The following is a 12617-nucleotide window of genomic DNA, read 5'->3' on the forward strand; positions in this document are numbered from 1 at the left end:
TACTTTTCTCTTATACTGTGTGGTAAGTAAGTATCATCTGATGACAAATGCAAGTAAGAGTTGTACCTTTCCTTCCCAATCATCTACTTTTTCTGGTAATGCCAGAATAAAAAACTATTGCTATCATAAATTCCTGAAAGTGAAACAGTAGACATATATATCCTACTCAATTCAAAATTTTAAAATGTGTACACCAATACACATGTGTATATATATATTTATAGATATGTAAATAGAGAGCAAGAGAGAGAGAGAGATCTCTACTTTCTGAAATGATGCTTCTGTACATCTGATAAAGTACAAAACAGGCATTTGCAACAATACCTGACAAGATTCTGAACCATGTTTTACTATAATAACCAAAATCAAAGCATAATATTTTTAAGAAAATTTTGGCAGCAACAAATATTCATGGCAGTCCATCAAAAGTAAAAATGTCTTCAAAATGTAACACTGTGGGTTTATTTTAATTCTTAGGAGAAATGGACAATCAATACTAATTTCTTACTTAAGAAATGGAATCATAACTTAGGTAACAAAGAAAAATAATCAGATCCTCGCCACAATTTTAGCTTTATTTTTAACTATTTAAATAATTTTCCTGGCATAAAAATATTATAATATTTTAATAGTACAGCATTCAACAGACAGTCACAAATAAAGTAAAGGCTTATTAGCATTAGTTTATAAATAGGCATAATGTTAAATACTGAATGTATATATGCAATTATGTATCTATAAATATATGCAACAATATTCATTATAGATGACAAGTATATGTGAAACTATTTTGCAAATTCTGTTCTAGTGAGTAATATAACTAAGAATCTTCTCACTATGACCAAATGCCATCTTTTTGTGAATGATTTTACAAATTAAAAGATTGGAAAGTAAATTATTTTGCAATAAATTAGAAAGTAAAATTCTAGAATGGTGCTATCCCCAGTAGACCTTTGTGTGATGCTGGAAATGTTTCCTTGTGCTGTCTGTTACAAGAGCCATTAGCTCATGTGACTATATGCACTTGATATGTGGCAGTGCAACTGAAGAAGTGAATTTTACATTTAATTTGATTTAGAATTAAGTAGTCACACATGACTAGTAACTACCATAACTGGACAGTGCAAATTAACATTTTGAAAACGAGGCAAAACAAGCATGGATCCTTAAAAGCACAAAAGTCTATTAAAAAAAAAAGTCTATCAAAGTGTTGTAAATAATTTCTTGATTATTGAAGTTACATAGCTTTTCGAAGTATCAGAGGATGGCATTTCCTGACCTAGGGTGGGGTTGTGAAATCCGTGTATAACCTGAGTTACTCATGGCATAGTTTCTCCAACTTAAGTAAAAGATGGTTCTTTTCCAAAGAAAAAAATTATCACAAACCTCCAACCCCACTGTCAACTTTTAAAATAGTTTATGATATATGATGATGATAAACATACAAACATAAAATAAATGTCTTTTTTCCCTTGTTTTGGTTTTGCCTTTGGCCTGCCTACATATACAGTATGCTGTGTGACCAGGTCAATTTTGTACCACTTGTCTCTGTTTCTCACTGTTGTGAAACTTTTTGTTCACCTTGCAGATATTTGGCTTCATTTGGTAAGAAGACATCATTTATGAAGTACGTTTACAACCATTATTTACACTACTTGAAATCAGCTTTATCACGAACACAGACAATGTGGGCAGTGTTCTCTCTTAAGAGAATCATTCAGATTATCCAGAATATGATTACCAATTTTACTTCTTAAAAAGAGACAAACATTAAAATGCAAAAACAAAATCAAGAAATTCTTGGAGAGGACTGAAGTTCCTCTGAGACTGTGTCTACAGACCTCTGGAGACAAAGGAACCCACTGTGAGGATACCATGGTCCTCTAGGTGCCCAAAGCAGCAGTGTCTCCTTTCATCATAAACACTCAGATTTTGATAAGTTAAAGTAAATACCTGTGAATATGAGCTAGGTTAGAACAATTCTCACATATCTGATTTTCTAAATAATCTCTAGCCATCCTAGCGAATATCCTATGGATTAAACTATCAGTTGTAGATAAAAGCCTAAGCATTTCAAAATGAGTTCCTATAAAAAGAACTTTGCAAATCATGATATTCACTATGTAGAATTAAGGTTTTGTTTTGAATTCATTTCTGAACATCAGATTTAATATCCTTACCTAAAGAGCCATTCATGTGATGTGACTCCATTCCTCCTAATCCACCCATGGGACCATCTGACCCAGGGCCCATTGGAAACTATTTAAAAAATGGAGAAAATGACTGTGATCACATTGAAAATGATTGTTCATCTCAATGTCGCAATACCTATCTTTAACACTGTAAGACACTTCTATAACTTATTTTCATTTCCAAATTATGGAGATTATTTTCCTAGATTTTTTTCCAGCTTTCTAGATTCTCTAACTGGACTGCTACTTCCCTCATTCCATCTTCTCTATGTTCTAGATCTTCAGGCTAATCCTCATTCATATCCAGATTTTTCTTCAGCTATCCTTAACCAGAAAGCACATATATTCCAGTGCAAATGAGAAGATAAGTATTCTATGCTATTGACAAATTCTGCTATTATAAACCAGAGGTAATTCTTAAGAAGCTGCTAAAGGTATTGGCTTATTAATAAGAATAACTGAACATTATATGCCAACATTAACATTTTTCTTAGCAGACAATCTATCTTTGTTCAAATGGACATGATAAATAATTTCATCTTGCAGGTTAAATACATTTAGCTCCTTGGGGGTAGCTGAATGTAGCTAAGTCTTCTTGGCAGTCTCAACTGTGTCAGTTCAGTCACAATTAGGCATTCAATAGCAGTTATATTTAACATTTTTTAAAGTAGTGGTATTTCATTTTCAAATGAAACCTTACATTAGAAGCCTAGTACAACACAGATGTAAAGAGATGTGCTGTGGTAGAGTTGGTGGTGGAGAGCCCATGACCTGCCCGCTTAGTCTCTCCCTCAACTCCCTGGAATACTTCTAAGGAAACTCAGACCTTAGTTTGAAGACAGGCTATCTATAATTACCTTCTGTTTACAGTCAAGATAGATTACTGAGAACACTTGTTCTTAAAACTTCCCATGCCCAAATCATTTCTTCCATGATACTAAATGTGTTACGTGTATGTATGTGTATAGATGGGGCTGTGGTGGTCACTAATCATGTAGGCTTCGGGGGAATACTGCCCTGAGTGGACACCCTGTATACCACCGACTCTGTGTGGAAAGAAGATAGCTTTCCTTCACCGTGCTCACACAAACCACATGCTTATACATTTTCACAGGATAATGCCAATTCTGTTGTCTAAAATTTTGTTGCTTAAAACACATGGATGGATTGTGTTTTTTAGATCTGGGCTGAGAAACTGGTGCCGGTGAGGCCAACAGCCTGTGAACCTCCTTGGTTTGGTCCTTTTATCCGGTCCCCACTGCGCTTTAAACAACACTAAGACTATAGGTATTATACTTGAAGCACATAATACTGCAGTCCTAGCCCTCAGCAGGCATTTGCTTTGACTACCTCTGGCTGAAATGAATGACATTTGGAAGAGTGACATATTCAGCTTCTGCTTCTCTTGAATCTCTTATCTTTGTAACAAGTAAGAGAACCAGAATGGAACACACTTGGATGATATCAGTTTAGCTGTCTGCAGAAATGTCTTCAGTACCATATGCTCTTGGTTTCCTCCCTTATTCCCTCCCTTTCAAATATCAAGTTTTAAGATCTGAAATTGCAGTATGAAGAGCTTTTCTACATTTGTGCTGCATTTCTGAAATGAACATTGTTCATGATCATATTCAGTGTTCTTTAAAATCTCTGTGAAAACACCTTTTAGACATTACTGACAGAAAATTCTTTTTCCTGAAAAAGAATCTATTTGATTATACAAAGGGAATACTGGTAACTGAAGGCAGTGCTGCTTAACAGAAATAATATGTAAGGTTCAAATGTGAACTACGTAAATAAAGTTAGATTTATTAGCAGCCATGTTTAAAAAGTAAAATGAAACAGGTGGTTAATTTTAATAATTTTACTTATATAATCAAAATTATCAATCAAAATAGTCAGTATAAAATTTTAGTGAGCTATTTTATATATTTTTTCATATTAAGTCCTCAAAATCCAGGGTGTGTTTCATACCTGCAGCACATCTCAGTCTGGACTAGCCATATTTCAAGTACCGTAACATACTGGACAATTTAAAGTTTCCCTTTGCTAGGAAGCTCAATTATAAGATTTCATCCCCAGTTTTTGGTATAGTTTTGGAAATTCTTTATATGTGTTTTGATTTTTCTTTAATTTGAGCTACCTTTTATTCATATATATATATATGTATTAACTGTATTTTCTTATATTTTTTGTTAATATGTAGTCTTATAGATATCATTTTTCTGTACGCGTTCATGGAAAAATCATGACCTATGCTTTATTAAGTACACTCAAATTCTTTCTGTAGAACTGCTTCAGTTCTATATTTAAACTCCAGGTTTCAAAAATTTAAGAAAAACAGGCATATTCAACTTCCTAATTTAGTTTCAAGTTTATCAGGAAAAAAAAAACAACCACCTGAAGAAATTAGTGATGTGTAAAATGAGGTGAACATATGATTACACATGAACTGTCACTTTCAAATAGTCAATATTAATTATTAGGTATTTGAGATAAAATAAGGCTACATATCAACATTTTATAATTAAGTTCTGTTTTACATTTCCATTATATTGATATGAAATCTCTTGTTATGTATGTTATATATTATGTTTTTTTCCAACCCAGAACACAGAATTTGATTTTTTGATATCCAGTAAGATCCTGGATAATAAAATATAAAGCTTAAACAGTATCAAGGAAAAGGAATGTACTTAGAGCTTGAGTCTTCAAATACATTCCAAAAATTTAAAAAAATGCATAGTTACATTAGGCCTGTTAGGTCCAGGAGGTACTGCATTCATTAAAGTATACATGTTGTCTCCAGAGTTGGTTGAGTCTGAAACAAAATATTACTGAATTAATATCTTTCATTATAATCTATGCCCAAGTCATCACAAAGTAATAATCAAAGATGATCTGGACACTTATGCATATATATAGCTATAGCACTCGAAATAGTCATTACTAATGTTCAGAAACAAATATCTGTAAGTCATTTTCTGACCCAAAAATTATCATTCTGAGGTTGTAAATTAGGAATATCTACCTAATATATTAGGAATAATCACTTGAATAATTCAGATCAAAAGGAATATTACTTTAAAAGTCTAAAGAGTTACTGTAAATTTTTTCTTCTTTAAAAAACATGATCTCTTGATTTCTCTAAGCAATTTATATGTATACATATAACAGAAATCTCTTAAAATTCAGATTTAGTAGCTTTTAACGTATTATTTCCTTAGGCTTCTTGTAGACCAATTTAAAAAACAGTTTATTTAGCTAATAATTAATAAAAGCTGGTGGAATATCCTGGCTTAGTTCCCACAGAAAGATATTAGAACGAGACTATACAACTGGAATGAAAATTCGCTTGCTTGAAGTAAAAGCCAGCTTCCACTAGTACAACTTTTGATAAAAATCTTTTCATTCATTTTATTTTTGATTCATTATAATAAAAATAACTGTAGTGTATATCCACATAAATATATGTAACATTTTACATTTCATGTCTATTAGCTAGTCCTAATTAAGTCTCTGAGTATATGTGTTTATAATGTATAGCCTAGAGTGAAAGGCTTAATGTTTTATATTTAGGCACTATCAATTATAAAATGTTTTTCTATTTTTCCACAATTATATAGTTCTTAAATATAATGTTGCAGGCCTCTATTTTGAAAAAGATGTTTTTCAAATGTTTTGTACTGATTCAAGGCAGAAGATAAAACTTATTTGCTTTCTCATGGCAATAACCATAGAGTGAGAAATGGGCAATTACTTTTCCTCTTGTTTTGTGATTATTAGACGTTAATTTATTATTTTAGAGTAGGTTAGATGCCATTTATACTTTGTTTGTAAACAGTGATCCATAAACCTAAATATTATTTTTTATTTCTAGATTAATACATCATATTGTTGAGAAAGTTGAAATGCCCAACTCTGGTTGACCTGTTTGTTTATACTAAGTAAGCTCCTAATCTACTTTTGTGGCCTTAACTATTTTTACATCCTTATGTACACTATACTCCTGTCAACCCAGGCTACTTGTTCTTTCTTGCATATGATGATCCTTTTCCATCACCTTATTTTTGTTCTTTCTTCCTCTGAGCATCTTCTCTACACAGTCTCCGCTTACTGAAATTATACTCTCACTATTCAAGGCCCATTGCCAATGCTACCTCTTCCATGAAGTTTTCCCCTGATACTTAAAAGTATGTGAGTGCTCCTCTACCACTGAATTCTGCTTTGCATTATAGTTAATATTTTGTCTTATTTTTCCCTCCTGCTTCAAACTAGGTTATAATTTCTTTGAGAGGAGGAAAGGGACCATATCTTACTCATGTTGTGTACTATAAGTAATAAATATCTACTAACTTAGATTCAATTCATGGCATAAACTCTATCCCATAAAAATGTATCTTTCAGAAAAGCTGGAATTGTTTTTTAAACATAGGAAACCTTCAAATGGGTTTTCACCTTTATTAACCTTACTAATTTTACTTACTAATTTTAGCAATTAATTTGAAAGGAAAATGGGCTGTATGTTTAAAAATATGCAGAAAGAAAACTTTATTGCTTTTAAGACCAATCAAATATAATTGCATCTGAAAATGAAGAAACATTGAGTGAATAAGGTTGGTAGTTTTTAGAAAATGTCTGATTTATTTTTATATACAAAAAAACTTTAAAATAGATATTCTGGCACCTATTTTTTGGAGAGTGGGGGATATTGGCTTCATATTAGAGGACTGACTATGATAAAGGATAAGTACATAAAAGAATAGGCAGAAAAGCTAGCAAGATATACTGGTGGCAATTTCTGGTTTGAAAGGAAGAAGTGATCAGATTACTTATCACCTGAAAAGTTTAGTGTTACTCCAAAAACTTTCTTTGAGTATGTAATGAAGTATTTATTTAATCACATGCTACCTTCATAAATTAAACCTTAACTTCACCAAAAGGATTGCAAATGTGGGCAAGATGTTCAATTCATATACTTCTATCTTCACTGAATTTTGTTTCACTTCACTGAAGATGTTCTGAGGACAGAGATCCATGAAATATTTATGATACATTCCAAAGAGTTAGTGAGGCAAAGTAAAATTTTGAATTAATCATCAAATTTATGCTTTTTCTAAATTAAAGATTCAAAACTTAAAAATATTGATTGGTATGATTAATGATATTTAATTTCAAACTTCTGTGTATCTTAGATTTCAACAAATTCGTAAGAACATACAAATTTAACAGTGCAACATAATAAAAAAATTTTTCTAATTATAAAAATTTCCCATATATTTCATTACCCAGAAGTTAAAACTGACAAAGTCTTAGTCTGTTTCTTTGTTATCTACTTTTTAGATTTCAGGGTAATATATTTTAGTTTTTTTGGCCACGCCGTGCGGCTTCCGGGATCTCAGTTCCCAAACCAGGGATCAAACCCATGCTCTCTACAGTGGAAGCATGGAGTCTTAACCACTGGACCATCAGGGAAGTCCCAGAGTTCAGGGTAATATATTTTAAAATAACACTGTGATCATATTGTATTAAATCATGAACACTTATTTCTCTGTGTCATAAAAATTTCTTTGATAATAATTTTAATGGTTACATTTTAGTCCATAAAATATTAATTAAAAAATATCACTAAAATTGGATTAGGCATGAAGGTTGTTTCTATTATTTTGCTATTGGCTATAACAAATGAGCATCATTCTACATGATTCTTGGATTGTACCTCCAATCATTTATAGTAGTAGGATTATAGTGTCAAGTGGTATGAGCTTTTTCACGGCTCTTGCTACATGTTGCCAGGAGCTTTCTAGGAGGGCTGTGCTACCATCAGAGGCCTCAAGACACATTTAATAGTTTGTATTAAAGTCTCAAAGGAAAGAGATATTTAAAATAACTACATGATTCCAGGAATATTAAAGTATTTTGGTTTAAAAGGTTAAAAAACTTTCCCCACTACATAGTGGGTTAGCTAACTAATAAATACCTATAGACGTGTAGGATAAATGATATTGTAAGCACGTCCACATCTATCTTAGATGCTAGATATGGTGGGTCTGATTTGCTGTATTAAACCTAATGGATCCATGTATTTCATGTGTTACTTATGCAGAATTTTTCTTAAGTTGTGAGGTTTGGATCTTTTCCACAGTCTCAAGCAAACTTTTAGTCAGATAAATTATTGGGCAATTCATACAGATCAACACAGTTTTCATTCTGATTAAATCTATTACGTACACAACAGGAGTTTTCTAAATGCTTAAACTAACTGGACAATAGTTACTTAAGAACACTATTTCTTCCTACTTGCTACCTCTACTCAACTTGTGAAACCACCAATGAGGTAAAGAATACTACTAACTTTCTTTCATAACAATTTCTGTATTTTGTGGTTTTACTCTAAGAATCAAATGCCCACGTGGCTAGTTCGATTACAATACCTGCTGGACTAGGCATGATGGGTGTTCCTGGTGGCCCTCCACCTCCTGGAGGACCCTAAATAATTACACAAAATTTCAGTAAAAATAAGGCACGGCATTAAACAATATAAGGAAAAACAGAAGTTAGACTTTATAATAATCCAGTTTGAAAACAGCAGAGGAAATACATTTTCTCCATAATTTATTTTCTTTGAATGCACAATCATTTCAATGTTATGCAAAATATAATTTAGCTTAACTATGTTGAGATTGTTTTGACAAGTTTCCAAAAACAATGAGCCTGTAACGCTGATTTATGATTCATGGCTTAATGACATCAGGTATAAGGAGGTTAAGGAGAAACCATTTAATAAGGCCTTTACAAATCCCATACAATAGAAATCATTCATGTGTATCTGTGATTTAGCTTACTGTAATTTTCTTACATTTTGTATCACTGGTTTTTATAGGCAACTGAAAATCAAAAGATATTCATATGTTTAAAAAAATACATTGATGCTGTTTCTTCTGCCAGCATCAACTGCAACACTTCTGATGCACTGTTCCTTCAGCTATCACATCAACTAGAAATGAGAGGTAATGCTGACTGATGAGAGGGTTTCTAAGGCTGTAGGTACACAATCAGTTTGAAATGGATGTTAGGTGACTCAAATCAATTCAGTTATTTCATGCAACCAAAATGAATAATTCAGGCAATGAGTTTTAGAATGTCCAGACTTACAGTAGTCAGATTAACTATTAAGTGGCTAAATTTTTGCTTCATTTGGAGTGCACAGACATAGCCCACTAATTATTTCAAATAATATATGTATTGCTATTTATTAAACAGCTTAAATTTACTTTCAATTAAGTCTATAATTTCATAAAACTATATATATCAAGCCTATTTTTAATTGACTTTAAGAAAAAATAGGTTTTACTCAAACTTTTGCCCTGTTGTGTCCTCTTTATTGCGGAGCACAGGCTCCGGACGCGCAGGCTCAGCAGCCGTGGCTCACGGGACTAGCTACTCTGCGGAATGTGGGATGTGGGATGTGGGATGTGGGATCTTCCATCTTCCCGGACCGGGGCACGAACCCGTGTCCCCTGCATTGGCAGGCAGACTCTCAACCACTGCGCCACCAGGGAAGCCCTACTCAAACTTTTTTACTTTCATAGAGATTGTGCAAAAAGTTAGACTTGCTTAGCTTGTATAGCTTAAAGGGATACTGAGCACTAAGTTCACAGGTCCAAAACAGCGTGTGCTTTTCGCTATGGTCACAGAACAGTTTCCATGGAGTGTAAAATGCGCGTTGATCTTCTTCCTAAGTGCTCCTTTTTTCCTACTCTGGTTAACCACCACCTCTGAAAAGTTCTTTAGGAAAGATTCTTCTTTTTACCGTTTTACCCTTGCTACTCTGTTAGGCATTTCCCTCTAAATATTATAAACAAATTATCTTTTATGATGGCCTTGAGATACAGCAAGGATGTAATGTGATGATGGTTAAAAGGTCATTTGCAAGTTCAAGAGGTCATGTAAAACCTGCTAATTTGACGAATGTAAATAATTGGAAGTTTTTAACATGTACTAAGTGATAAGAAGAAGAGTAAGTGGTCTCGGTTTCTAAGAATGAAAACTAGCCCTCCTTCCCCAAATTACTAGTCATTATTCTGCTATCTAATTCTCTTTGTGATTGGGAGAAAGTTTAATGTCTTCTTAGACTTTGTGTATGGGAAGTGGGGTGGGGAGGGAGTGTAGATTATTCTGAAGAACTGCAAATTCAAGCATATCATTGCATAACTGGGATGGCTTTCTTCATGATTGGACAGTGTATTGCAGTGGTTTACAGAAACATGCTGAAGTAAAACACAGCACTCAGGGCAATTTTGGCCAGATTGATAACTGTTTCACTAATGAACATCAACACTGAGGTTGGCAGACGAAACAACTCAATACACATCAGATGTTCATTTCTTGGCCAACACACAGGGGCTCGTCATTGCCCAAATAGAACATAACATCAATTCTTATGAGCAAACAAACCCAAATGTACTTACTACATAATTCCCAGGAGATGCTGAGGAGTATGGTATCTGGAACATGAACAGGACAAAAAATATACATATTTTGATTCATGTGGCAGTATGCAGACTGACCTAAAATGAATCTATTTTCTAACTTTTGTCAAGGTTTAAAATTTGTCACAAAGGATAAAGGCATTTATATAGGTCTGAGTGCTAGAAAACTGAATAAAATGCAGAATTATCTTGATTTACAAAAAAGAGAGGATTTTAGTCAAGAGAAATTTAGATAGAGTTACAGCTTCAAGTTATATGGATTTCAGGGCAGTTGTACTCACTGCTTGATACAATGACACTTATTTTGTAATTAAAAAGATATATATTTGTGCAGCTAAAAACCAGAAACCAGAATTTTTCAAATTAGTAGCCTTTACAGATGCAATTTCTAATTTATGTGCATTCTGGGATACATTATTTTTTTTAAAGACAGGTTTCAGGCTACTATATTCATGCAGTAGTCAATACTTGATATATAAACCTCATTTTCCCCCCCTTTCCTTTCTAATTAGCTTCTAGAAAACAATATAATGAATGCAAAAGATTTTGTTAATGTACGTCTCCGAAGACTACTAATTTGTGGGGATCAGATATGGGTAACATATTCCCTCTTTCCCTTCAAATCAAGCTCCTAACTAAGCTCTTTTCTAGAGATTAGAAGGTATTAATACGACATTGCTGTGATAATTTAAGAAATGAAAACTGGAAAACATATATTTAAAAATAACCCCTTAACTGTGGATATTAATAGAGAAGTTAAATCCAAATATTCTTTTTTCACACAAGCTCACTAGCTTACATCCTTCTGCACATCCAGAAGAGATATTTTTGCCTTATTCTGAAAAAAGCCAGTAAATTACTGTCTTGTTGGAGTAGGACAGCCAGGGCCAAAATAGGACCTTAAGAGTGGTGAAAAGATTATAATGCCTGTACCTAAATGTTCCCTCCACCCCAACTCCTTCCTGATAATTAAACATAAATAATATGAAACAATAAAGTAAGCAGAAAGGAATACAACAAAGTTATGGTTTTCCTTTGACTTTAATATTGAGTTATTTGAAAGCTCTCTCCTCATTGTTTGGTGTCCTTGCTTTGCCTTAAGCACAGACCACAGGTGTCTGAGCCTCTGGTTGGTCCACCTGTGGGGAAACTCAGCACTGCAGGTGGCCGTTACCGGAGTGTCCAGTATCACTAGTGATAACGATCACTTCTATGAGTATGCGGATCCCTATGGCAGTAGACATTTACTCGACTTGGTGAATGAAGATAGCTTTGCTCTCTAGGGTCCTCTGCAGTTCATGATCTACTATCCATCCTCTGCTTATAATTTTAAACATGTGCACCTGCCCTCTCCAAATCACCAACTTATCTGTTGGCTCCAGCTTTCATCTCCTTACAGCTTTAGCACCTGGCTCATGTTCTTCTGCTTCTATTGCCTACCGTCACCCTTAAGCAACTTCAAGATATGATCTAACCACTCTTTAGATCTTTGGAATTTACACTCACTGTCTTTCCTTTCCTTTCCAATATACCCCCCTTTTCCATTTCTGAGCACGAATACATCCTAAAAGGTTTTGCACAGAGATCTAAACAACTTTCCTGACTGACATTTTTCTTGTTCCTCATGGCACTCACAAATAACATTCTATATTCCAACCAGAATCTTATCCCATCACAATTCCTCTTTAATTTTGGCTTACCCTCACTGTTTCTACCTCATAGTCTTTGTTGCCCTCATTAAGAGAAAGGAGGATTTGGGCTCCTATCCCTAGCGCTTTATGGAACCTGCATTCTTGTAAATTACATCAGCATCTGCCAGCCTAGCCTGAGAAACAAAATATGACAATGTAGGTAGAAGTACTGTGTGGGTATAGAAGACGTTATTTGAGCTGGGCAGCTAGGACTTAGAGAGGGTGGGGGTCCATTAGAAAGACAA

At 33.7% G+C, this 12617-nt stretch overlaps 1 protein-coding gene across 6 annotated transcripts in view; it reads right to left on the reverse strand.

Annotated features, from left to right (window-relative positions):
• The window catches only part of SSBP2 (single stranded DNA binding protein 2), a 302155-nt gene that overhangs the window by 19774 nt on the left and 269764 nt on the right, over positions 1 to 12617 (reverse strand). For all 6 annotated transcript variants that reach the window (XM_070045161.1, XM_060295971.2, XM_060295972.2 and 3 more), the window contains 4 exons: positions 10661 to 10696; positions 8624 to 8678; positions 4940 to 5010; positions 2181 to 2259 (listed from right to left, as the gene is read on the reverse strand). In XM_070045161.1, coding sequence (XP_069901262.1) covers positions 2181 to 2259; positions 4940 to 5010; positions 8624 to 8678; positions 10661 to 10696 — 241 coding nt within the window. The remainder of the gene's footprint in view (positions 1 to 2180; positions 2260 to 4939; positions 5011 to 8623; positions 8679 to 10660; positions 10697 to 12617) is intronic.

Source organism: Globicephala melas, chromosome 3 (genome assembly GCF_963455315.2).
Source record: "Globicephala melas chromosome 3, mGloMel1.2, whole genome shotgun sequence".
NCBI classification, from domain to species: Eukaryota; Metazoa; Chordata; class Mammalia; order Artiodactyla; family Delphinidae; genus Globicephala; species Globicephala melas.